A 22862-nucleotide genomic window follows, 5' to 3' on the forward strand; every position below is an offset into this window, starting at 1 on the left:
CACAAAAGGAGTAATTCAGTTAGGAAACATGTTTAGATATTTAGTAATCTGATAGTTTAAGCGGCTTGTAACGTTTACCGGCTTGTCTAATATATTTAAATATATATATATATATATGTATATATATAGGGTTTGGATCAAATACAATATATATATATATATATATATATATATATATAGGGTTGGTGACCTCTTGCGTAAATACCCCGAATTACTCTATCACAAAATCTGATGCAACATAAAGAGAACAAAACACATAAAGATAGATATCCACTTCATACACTTCAGATCCAATATCTGCATTCGACAATCTTCTGCTTCGAGTGGGGGAATATTAGACAATATATATGTGTGTGTATGTGTAGTCGAATTTATTTAATTTATACTCTCTCCAATACTTTACAATAATGTATCAACTAGTCGGTAGATAATTTGTTATTTTGCGCATTGTGTACAGTTACTGTAACAACTGAAGCCTCCGCTGCATTGTCAATGATTAAGAGTGGGCAGACATTCGACTGTCTCTTGATAGACGGGGACTTATGTCCGGCAGACATGGAGCCTTTTCTGCGTCAAGTTTGGAGTCATCAATCAAAAATGTCTATAATTGGTAAGATTTAAATCTAGTTTGTAGTTAACAATGTCCAACACATGCTTATGTTAATTCACATCTATTTATGGAATATTAATACTATGTTATTTACAGTGATGACTGCTTATGATACTCACTTGAGAATCCCCAAAGAATCTATAGAAAGTGGTGCAGTTGTCTGTCTACTAAGACCAAGATGTTATGCAGACATCTGCAATATTTGGAAACATATATGTAGAAATAAGATTTCATCAGAAGAAAATGTTTCAGAGGAAAACTTGCACAAAGAAGACCAGATCGACAGAAATGTTCCAAGGGTCGATCCCAGGGTTGAACCGTCAGCAATAAACAGCAGCACAGCTATCAATAATAACATATTATTAGACAATTGTATGGATCGTCAAGCCCTAGGCGTTAACTCACAAGAACATGGTGTCTCCTTTGAGGACTTATTTCCCGAAGATAATGGTGGTGGTGGTGATGCTGGTGATCAAGAAGATGTTGTTGAGATAATCTGGAAAGAGGGCATTGGTGCGGCGAGAAAAGAAGATAATGGAAGGAAACCACTCATGCCAAAGAGAAAATGTGACCAGCCTGTTGAGGATGACGAACATCCGACAAAAATGGGAACACCCAGGGTACGCATTAGGTGGAAGGGTGAACTTGAGGAAAAGTTTCAGAATGCGTTGAAAGAACTTGGGGAGAAAGGTATGGTACATCTAACAGCTCATGCTCTTCGATCTGTGTATTTGATCTAACTATAATATCAGTTATTTTAAACTAGGAAGGTGACGCTATCTTTTACCATTTTCGATACATCAGAAGTACGTTATAACGAAGATTATAACCACTACACGTTTCGTAACATTATTGTCGGTAATCAAGAACATACCCATAAAGAAACATAAACAGATTGAATTGAATCAAAAGGTGGGAATGCAACCAAACCTAGAATCGTTAACTAAAATGCATATAAATCCCTAATACGAACCGACATATCCTTAGGAAAGGGTATGACGGTTACTAAATTAACTCTAATCTAATTACATAACAATAGTAATATCATAAGAATAACATAAAAAGTATAGTTTATATATTATAATAATAATGGGATATCTCACAATATTTCAATTGCTCATGTTTTCTTCTCGCAGCCACGTCCAATGAAATTCTGAACTATATGAATGTGCCAGGTCTCACTCGTCACCATGTTGCGAGTCACCAACAGGTATTTTTACATATGTTCCAGCGTTCATTTTTTTTAACATTGTTTTGCCAATGTTTTCGTTTGCTCTTTTTAATTCCTAGTTGTGTATTCCGGATCCACTTTTGCATTAACTGGAATGTTCCATCTTGTATACTTGCAGAAGCACAGAGGTAAACGAAGGAATCTTGAAGCCAACATAGCAGAATTGGCAAAAAAGGGCACTACTTTTCAAATTGTTGGCGTTGCTAATAATATATCTCGGCACTCAATCCAATCTAAAGAAAATGCACCTGTTATTGAATCCAGTAGCATCCTGAGATTACCAGAATGCAACTTAAAAGGCATTCTTTACATGCTTGTAGAGAACATCAGGGCTATACTATTGCAGAGGGAAGCTCCACCATTACCTTTACCACAGCCAACCACCACCCCTAATAATAACAATGGTGGTGATCAGGCAACTGTTCATAGTAGTGGAGGTAAAGTAATTGAGATTCAACCGACGGCACAAGTTTACAGAAATGCAATGGTAGCAGGAGAGTCTTCCTCACATCCTGCTTTTGGAGAAGCAATGGCTCCTTTAGGTGGAACCGCTCATAGCTTTGGTGATCCAGCAACTGTTCGTAGTAGTGGTGGTGGTGAAGGAATTTACGGAAATGCAATGGTGACAGGTGAGTCTTCCTCACAACATGCTTTTGGAGAAGCAATGGCTCCTTTAGGTGGAACCGCTCATAGCTTTGGTGATCCAGCAACTGTTCGTAGTAGTGGTGGTGGTGAAGGAATTGAGATTCAACCGACGGGACAAGTTTACGGAAATGCAATGGTGACAGGTGAGTCTTCCTCACAACATGCTTTTGGAGAAGCAATGGCTCCTTTAGGTGGAACCGCCCATAGCTTTGGTGATCCAGCAACTGTTCGTAGTAGTAGTGGCGGTAAAGGAATTGAGATTCAACCGATGGGACAAGTTTACGAAAATGCAATGGTAACAGGTGAGTCTTCCTCACAACATGCTTTTGGAGAAGCAATGGCTCCTTTAGGTGGTCATCAGACAACTGCTCATAGTTTTGGGGTGGCTGGAAACTCCAATGTCCGGGGTCAAGGAACCGGCATTCAACTGATGGAACCTGATTATGGAAATGAAGTAATGGATCCTATGGTTGTGGGTGAGACTTCCTCACATCATGGTTTTGGAGAAGCAATGGCTCCTTTAGATGGGGTTCAGGAAACTATTAATAGTATTGGGGTGGTTGAAAACTCCAATAGCGGTGGTCAAAGAACCGGGATTCAACTGATGGAGCATGATTATGATAATGAATTGGATGCTATGACATCAGTTGAGACTTCCTCGCATTGTGCTTTTGGAGACGCGACGACTCCTTTATGTGGTGAGCAGGCATCTGCTCAAAGTTTTGGAGTGGTTGAAAACTCCAATAATGGTGGTCAGGGAACGTATGATTTTGGAAACACAATGGAGCCACCAGTATCAGGTGAGATTTCCTTAGCGTGTGCTTTTGGAAAGGCAATGGCTCCTTTAGGTGTTGGTGCAACTGTGGCATCAGACAACGGTCTGGGTTATAATCGTTTACAGAATGGTGTAGACAACGGAATCTTGGGAGATTCTGGTGGCAGTTGTTCCAATGAAGTCCAGGTACAATTTCCTTGTTTTGAACCTGAACCCGAGTGTGTAGCTGATTTTGGGGGCAATAACGTTAACGTAAATCACGACCTGGAAGCTTTGGACTCCCCCGATGTTTTTTCTTTTGATGCAAGAGAACTTTACCCTTCTCAGGATGTTCAAGTAAACAGAGAAGATTTAGCACCAGATTCTCCACCTCTAGTGACATTCCTTGATCTAGAGAATAACAAAAACTCCGGTTCCGATCTTGATTCAATGCCTTCTGGGCCAGCAAGTGCCGATGTTTCTATCCCTGAATTTCCAACTGAAGAAAATGAGAATCCAGCACAATCAGAACTTCCTGGAAACTCTATATTCCCCATGAATTCAGATGCGGGATTTATAGACGATCTCCCGTGTGATTCTGATCTAGAAAATCTCATGAAATTTCTCAAAGGCAATGATGGTAACTTATTCGATGCGTCGTTCTACCTTTAGTTATCTTGGACCTAGTCACATGTGTCTTTCTTGATGAATAAATGTTTGTAATAATTTCAGGCCATTTTCCGTAACATCTATCTTTGCAGAGTTGAGTAAGGATTTGTATGCGACTGTTGTTCAGTTGTCTGTCTTAGCCATAACTATATTTGTCAAGGATTGTGAATTTACTGTTTTAATCATTGGTATTTGCTAGTTTCCTTGTATTTTGCATAGTATGTTAATTAGGAAATGTGTATATGTATTCTTGTATTGTGAACCGAATCACGAGCCTTCCATTGAAGCCTTAAATGATCCTTGCCACCGATTTCAGTCCGCAGCCACACCTGTGTCGACTTCTGTCCACTGCTACAACTGAAACCCCTCTTTTTTCTTCTCCTCAATGATCACCACTTTTATCTCCATGGCCGACAAACAAAAGCAGATCAACGATGGCACCAAACACACTCCTCTACATTCTGTTTATACGGTCTTAAACATTCAGCACAGAGTCCAGGTGTTGGATGGAACGAAGATGACTTACCCGTCATGGATTAAAGCTTTTCTTCTACGAGTTCGGGGTTATGAGGTTTATGACCACATTGATGGCACTCCGCCCCTACCAAAGAAGATCCCAACTTTGCATCTGGGCAAAAGATTGATTCCATTGGTTTACAATGGATATATAGAACCCTTTCTGACGATCTAGCTTCTCCGCAAAGTTCTTGACGAGTCCAGTGCGTATGAGGCCTGGAATCGTGTTAAATCTCGGTTTCATAACAACAAGGGCCCTAGGGTCGCAACCTTAGAGCAAGAATTCGTCAGTCTCAAACTGCATGGTATGCCATCGATATCAGCCCGGTCAACAACTCAAGGAGCTTGGTTGCCAATTGTCCGACCTTGATTAATTGCTCGGTTGATGACCAATGGCTCGTACTCCAACTTGTTCGTGATTTACCCATGGACACATATATGTGATTCATAACCGTCTCACGATTACCGTATGTTCTTTGTGCCATACTTCTTCTGATTCTCCAAGCGAAGTTATTTACATACTAAGGATTGTTTACCAGATTAGGTGATGCAGCTAATATAAAACTAATCTCTTGACCCAACCGATAGTGGTAGAGATGGTAAATATTCACAATCTTTAATGGTCTTAAGGATAGATCTAATGTCACTATGGAAATGTTTATTAACCTAAGTCTTAAAGTTAATCTCTTGACCCAATCTGATGCCCTCTGCCAGGAATCAATTACCACATATCACAAGTTCACTCATACTTATGGATAATATTGAAGAATCATACATATACTCTAAAACCAAGAGAACCTGAGCGTATACAAAACTAGAGAGAAACAATGATCCCTTGTGTGTAATTCAGTTCTCTAGCTTGAGATAAAATGAAAAATGCTATTTGTACTCATTCATATATATGTTACACTTTTGGTCCATCATCACCGCCCCTTCAACCTTGAGCTTTCTACGTGTTGATCTGTGCGTATTAAATATAACTCATGCATGATACTTTACTTATTTAACTAGCGTCATATATATTGCCAACATATGTTACTTGGATGTGTTACATAATTGCATGGCATATGTAAAATGAAACTAAAGAGGTAAATTTACACATTACCACGCCGGCAGACATGGAATGGGAGCTGAAATGTTGCATACCTTCTTTGTCTATGTGGTGGTAACTTAATTAAATGTTGGAATTGGTGCTCTCGGAACTAAAACACGGCAAAGATGATGCACGAGCGATCCAATTAAAAGAATTAGTCTTGAAACGAGAGGAATAAAGATGATGCACAACTTTTAGAACACCTTTTATACAAAATAAAAACACCAGGGGCGGATTGGGATTGTTTAAGCAATTCACGTAATCGTTGACCTCTTGCCGGATGATTCTGAGTAGCTTTATCGAGATCAGAAGCAAATTGTGCAAAAGCTTCTACTTCTGCGAATTGTGTCGGTTCTAGTTTTGATTTACCGTAACGTTCCAACAAAAAATACTTGTATGCATCAAAAACCCCAGGTTCGTCAGGGTAAATGCATTAAAAGGGACAATTTTTAGCGTATAGTGCTGCTACAGTTGGTGACGAACTCGCTTTGGGGAAAAACGTATTACTAGCTTATATGCCATGGGAAGGTTACAATTTTTAGAACGTTTTATAAAACTTTTTGACTCCTGAATATGAAGTATCCTACTTTCACACAATTCACAGGGTTCAACAAGCAATCGATATTCACGATCAAGGGTGTAATACTCTTTGGAGTAGCGGTCCTCATATATAGTATTAACAATCGAAATATGGTCGAAAGTAAAAATCTCTATTTGATAGGGATTCTTCCTATACCAATGAATTCCATTGAACCAAAAAATGATACATCGAAGAATCTGTTGGGTCTTCCAATATCAATAGGTTGATTGTTTCGCTCATGTATCTTCCAAAAGGAAAAAAGATCTATGAGAGTTCTTTCCTGAAACCGAAAGAGAGTAATGGGTTCTCCCAATAACTAAAAATTGTAGCATGCCTGAATCTAACACGGGTTCGAGGTGGTGGAGGGACTGGATCGGAAAAAAGAGCGATTCTAGTTGTAAGATATCTATTGAAACTAGGGGTGTTAATCGGGTCAACCCGATCGGGTTTCGGGTTAATCGGGTCGGGTTAGTCGGGTTTTCCTTAAAAAATATCTAACCCGCAACCCGACCCTATTAAGGTTCGGGTTAGTCAGGTTCGGGTTATTCGGGTTTCGGGTTTGTCGGGTCAGGTTAATTGGGTTAATCGGGTTAACCATGTTACTTTATAATTTTAAGTTGTTTTATGTGTTTGTAACTTGTAGGTTGCAAAATTTCTCATTCCACTTCATTTTCAATTTCTTTTACATGTAATTATCATATAATTTCACATATAAACCTGTAAATGAACCGAACGAACATGAACAAAGGCGTCCGTATTCTTTCATATAACTTTTAACGAACACGAACACTTAATCGAACAAATATTTGTGTTCATGATCATTCATTTAAAATCTAAACGAAGAATTCACGAACATAAATGAACATAATTAAACAAAGATAAACGAACATGAAGGAACTTATATGTACATACATTAACGAAGACAAACATACATTAACAAACATAAATGAACGCATTTAAATAAACACAAACAAACAAATATAAAACATATTAGGGTGATATAATTACTAAATGCAAATAATATTTAATAATTTTCTATTAATATGTAAACAAACATGAACGAAAGTAAACAAACTTAAATGATTGATCATAAACAAACATTCACAAACATAGATGAACGAGTGAAATATGTGTTCATGCTCATTCGTTTATTTAAATGAACACAACATAAATGAAACATTATTGCCTTTATAGTGCTTATTTCACCTTTTAATCATTGTATATAAAGTTAATTATCGCCACTAATCGGTTATTCGGGTTAACCCGAAACCTGACTTTTTCCCAAAAAATGAACCACAAAAAATGAACCCGAAACCCGACCCTATTAACTATTCGGGTTAACCCGAATAACCCGATTAATACTTTTTGACCCGATTCAACCCGACTCGAATATGCTTATTCGGGTTCGGGTCGGGTTAATCGGGTTAGGGTATTTTGGACACCCCTAATTGAAACCGTCGCTGGAATCAACAATTAAAGGGATTAATCTTAAAACGAGAGGAATAAAAACAAAAGTATTGTCAATGATAATAAGCGTTTAAGATAAAGAGAAATGGTTTATAATTTTGTTGTATTTACAAAGAATAGGACTCCAATATTTGCAGGTGTTTTCCTATTACAAAGAAAGGAGATGATTGATATTTTTGCTAATTTACATATTGTTAATTGAGTTGTAATCTCATTTATTACTATTACTACTACTGACTCGGATATGATGATGAAATTAATCTCGTGATTTGCTCTATCTTATTTGACTTTCCTTTCTACCCCCCCCCCCCCCCCAAAGCTGAGCAGTGGGATCTCCAATACTCAACTTGGCTAGGTATTCGTTGAATATTCTCCTATTGGTTGCCTTTGTTAGAATGTCTGCTAGTTGGTCTTTTGATTAAATGTGTGGAAGCTCTAGTATACATGCCCTTAGTTTTTCCTTGATGATGTTTCTATCAACCGCCACATGCTTTGCTCTATCGTGTTGTATTGGATTTACTGAATATTGAATTGCTGCTTTGTTATCACACATGGTTCTGATAGCTTTGTCTTATTTATATTAGAAGTTTACGTATCCATAATACTTCTGCCAAGCCTCGTGCTATGCCTCGATTCTACTTCTGCACTCGATAGAGCAGCTACCTTTTGCATCTTGCTCCTCCATATAACCAAATTTCCACCAACCAAAGTAAAGTAGCATGATGTTGACCTACTATCACCTTTATCTCTTGCATGTCAGCATCTATGTATTCTTTGATTTCAAGATGACCATTTGCTTTTTCTTTGAAGAGAACACCATGGCCAATTCTACCTTTGAGATATCTGATTTATAGCAGCTTCCATATGAGTAGCCGCATGAATTGGCTAACTACCCAACCGCATAAGCAATATATGGAGGGGTCTGAGATAGATATATTAACTTCCCTGCCATTCTTTGATAGGTTTTCTTATCTGCTAGCTCCGTTCCCTTAACCATATGAAGACCATGGTTAACAATCAAACCGATCTGCAATCCACCATTCCAGTTTCTGCCAACAAATCAAGAATATAGTTTTTTTACAAATGAAGATGCCTTGTTTAGACCCAGTACTTCTATTCCAAGGAAATACTTAAATCTTCCCAAGTTCTTCATTTGGAATTCTTTAAACAGTTTTCCTTTTAATTTTAGCATTTCTTCCCCGTCATTCCCTATAATAATCATATCATCAACATAAATAATCAAACAGATTACAAGATCACCTCTTCATTTAATGAATAAAGTGTGATCTGAGTTACTCTGTTTGAAACCATATTGTGTCATAGCTAAGGTAAATTTTCCAAACCACGCTCGGGGAGTTTTTTTAGTCCATAAAAAGACTTCTTTTAAGTGAAACTTCTCCAGATTTAAAGTTTTATTTGTACTTATTCTTTTAGTTCACCATGTTGGAAGGCATTTTTACATCATATTGGTGAATAGGCAATCCTTTGTTAGAAACAACTGAGAAAACAACCCTTATTGTGTTATTTTTTGCAACTTGAGAAAAGTTTCTAAGGAGTCAACTCCATAAGTCTGAATATACTCTTAGCAACAAGACAGGCTTTATATCTTTCAACACTGCATCTGGTTTATGTTTAACTGTAAACACCCAACGACCTCCCACGGGCGTCAGAAGAGAACATTTTTCCCATGTGTCGCTTTTAACCAAGGCTTCCATTTCGCTCTCCCTGGCTTCTTTCCATTTTTTTACCCTAAAGCTTGTTCCACATTATTTGGGGTTTCCTCTACGTACAGAGAGGGTGAAAGCTTTATATTCCTTGGAAAATTTTTCGTTAGCAATGTTTGCTATAGAATACCTTGAACTTTTACTTTCTTTTTCTAGAGAGTACCGTTTCAGAGGAATTCTTCTTTACCCTTGGTGGAAGCACATATCTTTTGAGTTTTTTTATTATTATTTTTTTTTGTCTATTGATTACCCTATTCTTTTCATGATTAAGATGATTATTTTTGGGCTCTCCAAAAGAATCATTATTTTGATTAGTTCCAGGTATTATTTCAGCACTTTGAGAATCAAACCCGAATAACTTACCTCACACATCATGTTAGGAATATTTTGTTCAGTGGCCGCCACTGACTGCTTCGCTATCGAAATGTGAGGATGTGATCCATTTCAACCAACATAGTGCGTCAATATACTCTTTCTCCTCCTAGGCACTCTTTCTAATAAAATTCGGTTTCGAGGAAATCATTGTAGTAAACATGTGACGTATTTCAGGATTCTAACATCGGTATCCCTTTTGGTTGACCCCATACCCAACGAAAACACATTTTTCGGTACATGGGTCACGTTCGCTTCGATTTGTTTTGGGCATATGGACAAAAACCTAGCAACCAAAGATTTTGGGCGGTAAAGTGAGAGGTGGAATTTTAGTGAATTTGGATAGAGCTTGGATTGGAGTTTTAAGGTTAACGGATTTTTTTGGTAGACGCTCGAGAAGGCAGGTGGCGGTAGCAAGAGCTTCGGGCCCAAAGGTGTTTGGAACTTTGGATTCGATGAGTAAGGCCCAAGTTATTTTTAAGAGGATGTGGTTTTTTCGTTCAACCACACCATTTTGTTCATGGGTGTGTGAGCACGAGGTTTGATGGATTATTCCTTTTGATTGAGAAAATTGTTTCATGGAATCATTAGTGTATTCCCCACCATTGTTAGATCGAAGGATTTGGACTTGGTTTAGGATTATGGTATAAAAGTTTGTAAATTTTTTGAATACTTCATATTTGTGTTTTAAGAAATACATCAAGTCATTCTAGTGCAATCATCAACAAATATAACAAATAACGATAATTTTGCCCTCACATATAATTTTGGGCAATCCCCAAACTAAAATGGAAATTCAACCATAGTGTCACTTGTTTAAAAGTATGCTGGTGACTTTTGGCCAAACACACAAGTTTCACAATTTGACGTATCATTAGAAGGAAATAACTTCGGAAATAAAATATTTAAGTAACCATTAGATGGGTATTCCAACCTTCTATGCCATAGCCAAGCTTTTCTATTAGTTTTACCATAAGCTAACATTACAATCCCTTCATCCACATAATACAATCATTGGCGTTTAGTGTCACATCCAATGTCCTGTAAATACAAAAGGTGTGGTGCATTAGTGCCATTCAATTAAATTCTTTGGTAACATGACCGATTGACAATAACTTATGCGACAAAGACGATATGTAAAGACAATTTGATAACTTCATTTTTGGTGAAATTTCAATTATCCCTCCTCATTTAACAGTAATAAGTTCTCAATTAGCAGTATGAGTTTTTATGGATTTAGTTTTTGAAACAATATCAGAGAGTTTATGGATTTAGTTATTGAAACAATATAAGCGAGTTCAAATTTCATGGTTTTGGTGGCACAACAATCGAGAATCCGTGGCTCATCCTATTCGTCATAATTTTGTATAACATTTGCTTTCCCGATTAATTGTCCACCCCCTTCCCTTTTAATATCACCTTGACTATCATAAGTTTGGGGTATTTTCTAACAAGTTCAGAATTTCACAACTAAAAGGCTTAGGATTCAAAATAGAGTGGTTTAAATGGTTTTTGTCACCATACCCCCAAGATCTTCATCATTACTGGTGGTCACGGCCGCTCGTTTTATCTCTAACTTTTGTGCCACAAGTGTTTGTTTGAGACTGAAGAATTTTAAGGTTTTTAATTTGGAGAAATTGATTTAATTTGTGGACTTCTAAGGGCTAGGGAGGGAGTGAGTTAGAACCTTGGCTCGTGAATCCAGACGAACCAAGCAGACAAACATGGCAAACCGGTTCCACAATGGTGAGGTTTGTTTGGGGTGAGGTTCTTGAGGAGCGGATGAATCCACTCATTATCGTTGTAGATGCTCTAAGATATAAAGAACTTAACTAAAACACATAATTAGTATTTATAGTTGGAATGATCAAAAGGAGGGCATTCTTGTCCATCGAAAAATTAAGCAAAAAATTGTAAATATTCTATTCAAAGTTGAAAACTGTGGAAAACTGGATTCATATGTGATCGTTGATTATTTTGCTAATTTCACTTTTTAGTCAATTTTAAGTTTCTAGTGATCAACGTTGATCTTTGGTCAGAGTTGACCAAAAAGAATTTTCTGACTACATGAGGGAATTTAGGTACATTTAGCACCGTCCAAACCAATCATCGCTCGAACTCGTTCGCCACTCTCTTAGAAATTTCTCGGAAAATACTCGCTCGTTTTTTCGCTCGATTGTAAACAAGCCAAGCAACGAGCGAAGAGAATGCTCGCCCTTTTAAATTTTTCTTATTCCATCAATTTTGTAGTTTATAAGTAATTCGATTCAAGTTTTCTGGATACTATATATCTTATTTCAGATTTCTTTCTCCTAATAATTTACAACATGTTACGCGGTTTTCTAAAAACTATTACTTTGTTTAAAAAATATATAATTTACAGCCTTTAAACTTGAATCTTATTAAAACTTTTTAGAGTAAAAAAAAATAAATAATGCTTGAAAATCGCTCGATGTTCAATCGAAAATGCTCGATTCGATTTTGGCTCGTTTTAATTTTCGCTCTGTTTGAATTCGGTTGTAAGCGATCCAAGCAACGAGCAAGCCTTTGTTCGGTTCGGCTCGACTCGTGAATAACCCTAGATACATTAATGACAATTGGGCTCGATATAATTGTTGGCATTGTGAGGATTGGTGGTGGATTGAGCCCAACAAGGTCCAATGAGTTATTCTGGGCTTTATGGTGATAAAGAAATGGATATTATGGCCTTGAAAAGGATAGATGGTGGGGTTAGACGTGCACAAAATCGGGTATTTTTTAAACCCGAAACGGGTATGAACCGGTTCCGGGTATGGTCAACAAAAGTCAAATCAGGTTTGGGTAGGAACTGGTTTCGGGTATAGTCGGGTATTTGACCAGGTTTTTACCGGTTCCGGGTCGGGTTTTGACCGATTCCTCCGGGTTTTTGACCGGTTCCTCCGGGTTTTTTTCACCGGTTCCGGGTACGGCTCCGAGAAGAAATCCTATACCTGGTCCTACCCGTGGGTAGGGTATGGGTAGGAACCGGTTCCGGGTCGATTCCGCCGGGTCGGGTCCAGAACCGGTTATTTTGTGCACCTCTAGGTGGGGTTGTATTGTTTTGGGTTATGTAGGATTGTAGGGTCTTAAATCTTAATTACTACCAATGGACATATACATATGGACCATATTAGATTATGATAGCAGAAGTTGGGCCCGGAATCTTGTTAAGGCCCACATTAAGTTGGATTATAAGATTAAAAGGTTTAGCAAGTTATGATAGGTGTTATTCGGTCATTGTATTTTAGATTTCATCATCATCGTCATCATCGTACTCAGTACATCCCACCAATAGCAAAGCTATGGTAGGGTCTGAGGAGGGTAAGATGTAGACAGCCTTACCTCTACCCCGTAGGAATAGAGGGGTTGCTTCCGGTGAGACCCCCAGCTCGATGGTAGTTTTGCATCAAGCCTTGGACATAAGGCACATAACACTCAACCATTGGGACACCGGCCGATTGGTACATGTACCCTTGTCTTTCGGCTATCAACGCTACCACATGATGCCAGATTAACCTTCCGCCACTTTTAACTTTATTTTCACGAGATTAGTAAAATAACGTCAAAATTAGTGCATTTCACTTTAGCCACCTGAGGGTTCACACATATACACATTGTATTTTAGATTTGTATGGTGAAAAAAAAACGGCCGAACCGGAACCATTTTCGGTTATTAATCATTTACAGGAAAATCAGTCTAACCGATTCTAACCGTGAGTGTCACCGGTTAACCAGGAACCGGTTTTTGAAAGTGGTTAGAAAACAGTTAACCGCTTTTTACTATTAAATTTATAATTTACAAAAAAATTGTTATAGCCGTTGGTAACGACATTGTGACTGTTTTTTTACTGTTCAAAATGGTTTTATTGACCATATCACCACATCCCCTTACAAGTATAACTAGTTATTGGTGTATTGGGTTGATTACACTTCTCAAGCTCTTAAAACGTAAAAGCCGCTAAAAAAACTAATGTCGAAAGTTATCTATGTTTATTTTTAAGAAATTATCATAATATTGTTGAATTTTTTAAATATTAAATAAAAAAAACAGGTGTTCTTAGTTAATTTTTTTTTTGGTATTTATTTTAAACCGTTTTTTAAAACATTTTTTTCTAACTGGTTTCATAGGTTAGGACATGTAGGACGAACACCAATAGACGTCAAACAAATGGGTTATATATGAGTGTTTTTAAAACAAAAAGAAAAGAACGATTGTTATTTATCTGATGATCGAGTTAATGAAATGAATGATTTTCCTCTTCGGTTTTTCCTTTGCTTTATCTTAAGCGGGATATTGTAATGGATATTTTTTGAAACTTTTAACCCGTTTCTTCATTCGTTCTCTAGATTCTAACTGACCCATACACGAGTCGACCATCCAAGTGGCACCACAAAATAAACGCTTATCTGGTTATCACAGTTCTCTACTTAAAATTAGTTACTTTTCGTATGAACAACTACTTCCACACATTCTAATAACAAAAGTCCTCCATAAAGATTAAAGAACATGATGCAATGCCTAATAATATCTATATAGGAATAGGCAACTTTATGAACAAAATAATGTGATCAAAATACCTAATAATATAAACAAAAGATCATGCAAATGTCACATTTTCCCCGTCTCAACATCTCGAAGCGAGCCAGAGAGCGATACCTGCCTAAACGTTTGGCTGCCATTTCGCCTCGACTGTTGACTTAAGCCCTGAATCTCCACAGCTTGCAAACGAACCCCATCCACCGAACGGGAATTCGTCTCTTCTAAAGCTCGGAAATACGCGTACGGGCCCCACCCTTCCGAGTGATAAGGAGCTGGAAAAAACTGCAGATAACACATTATAGCAACAACCAAACCTGAAAAACAAAAAATAAAAACAAAAACATTAATATCGAGTCAAAATATTAAAATCGGTTTTAAAACAATATTATTTATTTAAAATACCTAAAATACCACCCGCAAACACATCTTGCCAATGGTGCCAATAATCATCCACCCGTGAAACCGCAACGAGAGATGCCATAAGCAGAGGAAGAAAAATAACGCATAGTTTTGCTACATGTCCACGGCGATCAAATACTTTAATTTTTCCCGCCAAATATAATGCTAAAAACCCGAGACCTGCAAAGGACCCTGCAAAAAAGCATACGATTAATTAAGTTCGCGCATATCTTGTCGCATTTATCGGTAACATTAAAATGATATTAATATTTTTCTTACATGAAGTGTGACCACTTGGGAAACTTTTATGGCCTTCTCTTATATCCTTGTCTTTACCATGACATATGACATTACCCCATTTGTCATAGTTCTGTAATATATGTTAAAATATGATATTAATGTATTAAAATTTTATAAATTATAATTTGAGTTATTAAAAAGTGTGGGAGAATGTTAAGTACGTCTATTCCGTCAGGAAAGCAACGCCAGAAGAAATCGGGCCGTGGTCTTCCGACTGCGTCTTTTATGGCGTCTGTTATAACCCCGGTTATGAGAACCGAAAACAAGAGGCCTGCAGAAATATTAATGTGTTATGTTTTTTTTGTTTTTATTTAATTGTTTAGGAATGAAATGATCATAATAAGTTTCAAAACACACAAACCAATCCCCTCGTACAATGACTTAATATAAACTGATAGCATTTTGGTCGAAACGTGTTTTGAGCCGAACCAAATTAGTACTTTCTTTAAAACGGCCCGTTTGACCCAAACTCGTTTGGACCCTAACCAAAATTGATATTTTAAAAAAAAAAACGGCCATATTTTACCCGAACCAAATTGATACTTTTTTTTTAAAACGGCCCGTTTTGGCCCAAACCATAATGATCCTTTTTTTCTTTAAACGGCCCGTTAGACTCGAACAGTCGAACCAAATTGACACTTTTATTTGAAAAACAGTCCATTTGACTCAAACCAAATAGATACTTTTTTTTTAAAAACGACCGCTTTAACCCGAACCAAATTTATATATATATATATTTTTTTAAACAGACCGCTTTGACCCAAACCGAACTAGATTTTTTCTTAAAAGGGTCCGTTTTTACCAGAACCTGTTTGATCCAAACCAAAATGATACTTCAAAAAAATAACTGTTTGACCCAAAACCAAATCGATACCTTATTTAAAAATGGCCCGTTTTGACCCAGACCTGTTTAATAAAATAAATACACATAATTTTTTTTAAAAAAAGGCCAATTTGACTCGAACCAACTTGATATTTATTTCTACTTATAACAGCTTGTATTGACTCAAACCAGACTGATACTTTTTTTCTAAAACTGCCCGTTTAGCCCGAACAAAATTCATATATTATTTTCTTAAAAATGACCCGTTTTGACCCAAAACACCCTCTCATAATACCTAGAATTGCATGGTGCAGATCATGAACATCTCTTCTCCTATAATAGAACACGCTAAAAACAACAATAGGCAGCAACACAGCGTAAATCTGTCAAAACAAATAAAAACACCAAATGCAAGTTTAGTATTAAAAACATAAAAATAATTAAAATTTAACAGTAAAAACACAGAGACCGAAGAACTCACAGGAACAGACCAAATTGGAACAGTGTTATCCTTCATTGGATATTTAAGATCTGTCATCATATCCTCGCCCACAAACCGATAAAATGGGTGGATAATATTCAAACCAATTTCTATGATTGCGAGCAGCGCGAGTATAAGCCAATCATGCTTGTGAGTTTTTGCTAATTTAGTTCCATGAGATTTTATGTAGAAGGCCCCAAGATCAACTTCTCTAACTCTGCTATCCTGCCCAGTCTAAAATATGCATACAAATATATCATATATACACACATATATATATAATTATAGTAATACTTAATTAGTGGCAGTGATCATATCTGTATTATTAATTAACTATTTATTAGAGTACAACGAGTATAATTACAAAGCAAACCGAATTTGATCAGAGTTCATAACTATAATAAACATATCTACAATGTATGATATGTATTAATGTAGGATGGAAATGCTGCATATATGTAGTACATATATTGCAGTATACAACATATGCATATCAGTGTTGTAAAAATCGGTCTAGGCTTGCGTGCGAGTTTCTTCAACTCGGCCAACATTACTCGGAATAGGTCAAACTCGGAAATAGTCAGTCAAGTCGGATTTTAGCTGTTTTTCACCGATTTTCGTTGTTTTTCGCGGAGATACCTTGGAAGAAGATAATTAAATGACTGCCATGCAATGTTGTAAAAGCAGGTCTACAAGACTGTACTCAAGGTATGGCACCGATGCAAGTTTCTTTAACGGAGATACCTTGGAAGGAGATACCTTGCAAGTTTCTGTCTAGTTACTAACTTACTAAGAATCGATCAAAGTTGGCCAACCTCAGCCAGAATCACATCTAGTCGTCGGTCAACTTGGGCACTTTTGTAATTTAAAAATATATATATATCATTTTAAAATTTATGATTTGCAATTTTTAGAATAATTTAGTATTTTAAAAAGTATTTCTCTTATATACATTGATATTCACTTATTTTGTTATAAATATTAGTAAACTTATGATATTTGACACATATATAATCTCCAAAAATTAATTTACATTATATTTACCATTTCGGCCACCTAGGGTCCGCCAAGCGACTTGAAACCTTGCTTAGCATGTCTATAATATTGGGCATAAGTAAAATTTCCCAAAATGTAACTTCTTTCCATTTACCAGTGCACTCGCAACTCCCTAGTCGACAAAGTTGATAACTTATATATAACTATGATAAACATATCTAAAATAAAACCCAAAGCAATATATAGAATCCAATAATTTATGTAGTTCAAAAAGAGAAAACATTTACTGACCTGAAACATATTCTTCAGAAAAGATAGATTCCAAGGCATGATTAATTATCTTTCAACTTCTGATTAAAAACAACACAGACAATAATAATAATAATAATAATAATAATAATAATAAGATTGATGTGTTCGATAAAATCTAGGCAAATGTCAACTCAGAAGTTGAATAAGTATAGAATGAATGTATGATTGACAGAAGAGAATGACGTTGTGTAGGTAACAATAATATTAAGGCTGGATCATCAGGTGAAGTATATAATAATAATATTATTAGTATTAATAGGGGAGCCGGTCAACAAAGAAACAGCAACACAACACACGGTATGGAGTTGAAGTTGGAATCTTCAACTGTTCCTAGAAGTTTATTGTTTTGTGGAAAGACTGTTGGAGACTCTTGACTATGTGTGTTTTGTCAGGTTTGGTACTTCGTGTTTTCAAAGTTCATAGTTTAGTATACTTATGTTTTTTTTAAAGAGAGATGTTATATTCAGAGTGGGTGTTGGTACTGAAATTACCGGTACCCGATTTTCTCAAATTTTTGGTAATGGTACTGATGTATTCGGTTTGGTACCAGGACGGTATAGGTATACGGCACCAGTATTGAAGGCAAAATTCGGAAAATATCGATACCGAAAATTCAAAACTCGGTACCGACTTGATACAGTTATTGAATCGGTATCAGTACCCGTTTTGCACATCCCTAATTCAGACACCAAAACCCTTTTCCCAAACACCAACATGGCAGTGCTCATACGAGTTGTATAGGTACAATTGTACAAAAGGTGTTACTTCTACTCTATTATCTATTCCTATACAAGCCTTGAGCCTATACGACTCGTATAGGTATATATGAATCGTATAGATGCTTAGATTGTAGTTATGCTTTGGAAGAATTAGCCTGGTTATCATACAAAATATAACAAAAATTAATGAGGGTATGTTTTTTTAGAGTTTATTACGAAAAAGTTAACTTTTTTCAATTATATAACATAAAGATAATAAATATACGGCTAGTATAGGTGTCTATGACTTTTATTGCCATATATACAACTTGTATAGGCCTTTACAATTCATGCATTTCTAAACTACCCGTATAAATCTATAGAGTCTCGCATAGATGGGATCTAGAACGTGATGTCTTTATAGCGCATACTATTATAAAATCATAGATAAACAAATTAATTATGAGCTAATTTATCTATTTTAACTAAGCAACTTGCTATTTCACATGTGTATATTTGACTATTCCAACATTCCTTCACAAGAAAAACCAAGGTGTAAAACAATAATTAAAGTGAATAAAGTAGCTTATACTTAATGTTACAATTATATATATTGTGACTTGATTACTATAAAACAATAACTACTATAATTACTTTAAGATATGCTATAATGTGACATGATTTTGGCTAACAAACAAATTACACGACACGTAATTTAATAAATGGTAGTATGGGGACTAGATATGAGTCACTTATATGTTTCAAGGAAAATAATGAATATATTATGTAATTTTCAAATTTCAAATATTTATATGTGAACAAGGTGGCAGGTTTCAATACACGGTATCTTTTAAAAAAAATGACTTTCTTTTTCAAACAACAAATTTATTTATTTTTTTGAGTGGCTTCCTTTTCAAATATCTAGAAAGCTTCTTTATATATTTCTGGAAAAGCAAGACCTCTTTTCTTTGCTTTTAATTAATTTGTTGTATTTCTAGAAAGCTTATTTCTTTAAGCACCTTCTCTACATGTGTTTTCATATAAAATATAAAAGCTTTTAAGGGAAAAAAAAACCTACAAAAAATAACACTTTTATATGTGAAATAAGTTTTTTTTTTACATGTTAACTCATGGTTTTTCAATTTCTTTTTTCGCCCTTCAAAAGGGCTATGTTGCAAACGAGCCATGCCGCTTGCAAGCTATATGCACTCGGATCGATAAAAAGCTCGTAACGAGTTGAATTTTTCCGAGCTTGAGCCGAGCCCAAGTCTCTAATAAAGCTCGTTAAGTTATTGAGCTCAGGCTCGAGCCTTATAAGATATATAGGAAGCTCATTTAGGCTCATCCGCTTAACGAGTCTTGTGTGTGTTTCTAAGTTTTACTTGTTTTAAACTTCTATGTATTAGTTTTACTTTGCCTAGTCGAATTCTAGACGAGATTTGGCTAGTTTAAATGTACTAAACAAGCTCAAGCGAGCTTAGGCTTGTTTTTTCCTCAAAATATATAAAAATAATTAAAAACGTGTATGAATTAATTAATGAATAACAAGCGATTTAAGCACTAGCCGAGCCTCAGCTTAAAAAAACAACTGGTGAGCTGAGCTCGAGCTTTAGAAAAGGAGCTAGAAACTAGCCGAGCTCGAGCTCAGGCTTGGCTCGACTCGTTTACATAATGGTGATTAGTTGGTACTCCTTACAAGTATCAATTTTGTTTAGTTTTTGTTTGATAAAAGTTCTAAAGCCGTTCAAAAAGAATATTAAATAAAAGTAATTATTTAAATATATATAAAATATTTATTCTATTAATAAAAGTATCAAAATATTTAATTGGTCGACTGTAGGCTGTAGCCCAATACTCCCATTTTCAGGCCTTTCTAGGCCACCCTCGTTAGCATTGGCCCATATATCACAGAGCTAGTGTTTGGGTTGCAAAAATAGTTGACCCATTTATAATTTATATCTCGATCGAGCCCATTTTGTAATTCCTACTTTAAACTAGAGGTGCCAAATCGGGTTTTTCTAATATCTGATTCGTGTATGACCAGGTATTTGAAAATCGAATATTGGCCATACCTCGGTCGGGTTCATGTCCGGGTATTGTCTCTAAAAACCATTCCCTATGCACGAGGTTCGGGTAGAGTATAGATATGGATATTCTAAAACCGGGTATTTAACTACCCTATTTTCAAGTAATAAAAAAACCTATTTTCGGGTATAGTTTGGGTCTATTAAGGAGCCACACTTTTACGGGGTTATTTTTCTGGTAAGTACTTTTGGGTAATTTTGTGTATACATCAGGTATTTGAAAATTCTGGTTTCAGGTGTTGGAAAAATCCGGTTCTGGGTATAAATCCGGTTCCAGTTTTCAGGTTTTACCGAGTACAAATCGGGTCTGGTTCTGGCATGGGTTTTTTTATTGAAATGCATACCCTATTCGTACCATACAAATATGGTAGGGTCGAGTATGGGTTCGGATAGTAAAAACTCAAGTATAAAAAAACCTAGTTCTGAGTTTTTTTTATTTCGGTTCTGGGTTCGGGTTTTTTGTGCACACCTGTTCAATATGACCTACAGCCTTCTGGTCTAGTAGCCGTTGGTAGAGATGTTCAAAACGGTTCCGGACTAGGAACCGGAACCGGTTCCTAACCGGTTTCAATATTCAAAACCACCTTTTAAACCGGTTCCAGGCTTGAACCGGTTAGGGAACCGAACCGGTTCTCCCACCCTCGGACCCCTAACCTATCTAACCGGTTCTTACCGGTTCCTAACCCGGTTCCTGTACCGTAACCGGTCAAACAACAGCTATTTTTGACCCCAACGGTCAAAAAACGGCCAAAAAAAACGGTTAGGAACCGGTTCCGGTTCCGGAACCGGTTCCGGTTCGGTTCCGGTTCCTACCCGCCCCCACTCAGAAATGCAAGAACCGGTCACGGATCATCGGGTTGAATCAGATAGGGTCCGGTTCCTACAAAAAACGGGTAGGAACCGGTTCGGTTTCAGGAACCGGTTTTTTTGATCATCTCTAGCCGTTGGTGTTTATCCTCAACAAATTAGTGTAGATTCAAATACCACAAGGTGAGCAATAGGTAGATTTTAGGGTTTGTGTATAAGAGAAAAAATTGTTCAATATGATTTATTTGTAGCACAAAATGATGTACATTTATTTGATTTTTATATTAAACTTTTAATTGATGTAAATATCAATTTGCTAAAGGAATGTTTAATTGTAGTGGAAATGGGAAACAAAGTTGCATCATAAAAGCTGAATGCACAACTTTCGTAATAAACAACCTACATGACCCATGTTCTATGGGGTTCTAAAAGAATTAATAAACAATATCAAGAAAATTATATTCACTGTACATGGAAAATCTTAAAATTTCCATTACTTCAAATATGTGTTGGGATGGAAAGTTGGAAACTATAAGAATGAATAATCTTGTCGGAGTTTTTACTCAACCATAAAAACCAAAATGTGAGGTTTTCGTAAGGCGATACAAACAATATTGGTTGGTGTGAGAGACGAGTGTTAATATATGGATAGTATTATAGTCACTCATATGTTATCGTGCTCAAGATGTTGGTTCACATCTCGTCAAGGATGATGAATCTATATTTTGTCTACATGAGATGTATTAACTCAAAAATAATTACTCTTCTCGAGTATCATCAAAGTGTTTTAAGTGCATTGGTTGCATTGGTCATATGCGAGGAAATCTCAAGAGTTAAGAATGTGTAGTAGAGAGCAATCTAACTATCCAAGAATGGCTTACCTTATGGGAAGTTTTCACTTGAGGTCCCAAAAATATATATGTAAGCTACATGTGGGTCCAAAATTATTCGGTACAAGAGACTCGGTATTACACCATATTTCGACTTGTAATATTGATTTATGGACGAGTGTTCTTGGAGTAGTTGGCCTGATCTTGAACTTGCATGCCCATGACTTAATTCCTAAGAAATTCACAAGTGGAAGATCTTGTGAGACTTTCTACACCAAATTAACTAACTTGAATGAAGGGGTCAAGTCCACATCCAAGTATTTATAACCTTTTTGATTGCAATTGCCATCTAGCGTTGCAGTTTGAGACACAATTGGTGCTCTTGTACATCAGAAGCCACAGGAATCAATAGAGGATTAAGAAATCACTCGCCCTCATACAATAAGTTGATTTTGTTTTAACATTAATTAGAAACTTATTTTATATTTAAAACTATTAAACATTTGTTTCCATTTACATTTTATCATGTTAGATACACAAACTAATCATATAATTATTTTAATTCTTTCCGATAACAAAATATAACTTTATATTCTATTAGACGGATATTGTAATACGAGAACTTACTCATAATAAAATATTTATAGTAAGAATTTTTTACTCAATGGCATCATGATGTAGCATAACTACATCATGTTGTTTGACTAAAAAGTGAAAACGCGGTTGCCACATATCATAGTTACTTGGGTCATGCCCTTTTAAAGAGAGGAGCCAGTATGTATGTATAAATGCAAATTTTCACAATCAATATGACTTGTAGTTTGTAATGTCTATTAAAACATAAATGAAAAATTGAAAAGTAAGTAAAGTTTATCAAAACAGTTATTTAACAGAACTTATATGGAGTAATGAA

General features: G+C 36.1%; 1 protein-coding gene across 1 annotated transcript; it reads right to left on the reverse strand.

Annotated features, from left to right (window-relative positions):
• Positions 1-14209: 14209 nt before the first annotated feature.
• On the reverse strand, positions 14210-17548 carry LOC143547432 (lipid phosphate phosphatase 2-like). The gene is made up of 7 exons (XM_077038860.1): positions 17510-17548; positions 16223-16456; positions 16037-16124; positions 15080-15189; positions 14898-14988; positions 14622-14810; positions 14210-14533 (listed from the first exon to the last, which is right to left on the reverse strand). Exons 1-7 carry the CDS (start codon positions 17546-17548, stop codon positions 14289-14291), a joined length of 996 nt encoding a protein of 331 aa, XP_076894975.1. The 3' UTR covers positions 14210-14288.
• Between the last annotated feature and the right edge of the window lie 5314 nt (positions 17549-22862).

This window comes from Bidens hawaiensis, unplaced genomic scaffold, assembly GCF_021521415.1.
Source record: "Bidens hawaiensis isolate Kalapana, Puna unplaced genomic scaffold, B.hawaiensis_p1.1 tig00014720_1, whole genome shotgun sequence".
Taxonomy (NCBI): Eukaryota; Viridiplantae; Streptophyta; class Magnoliopsida; order Asterales; family Asteraceae; genus Bidens; species Bidens hawaiensis.

Coding starts and splice junctions, on each gene's coding strand:
- LOC143547432 (XM_077038860.1), bottom strand. CDS start 17,548: ATGCCTTGGAATCTATCTTTTCTGAAGAATATGTTTCAG. Junction 14,989..15,079: donor GCTTTCCTGACGGAATAGAC/GTACTTAACATT, acceptor CATATATTACAG/AACTATGACAAATGGGGTAA. Junction 14,811..14,897: donor CCCAAGTGGTCACACTTCAT/GTAAGAAAAATA, acceptor GCTTTTTTGCAG/GGTCCTTTGCAGGTCTCGGG.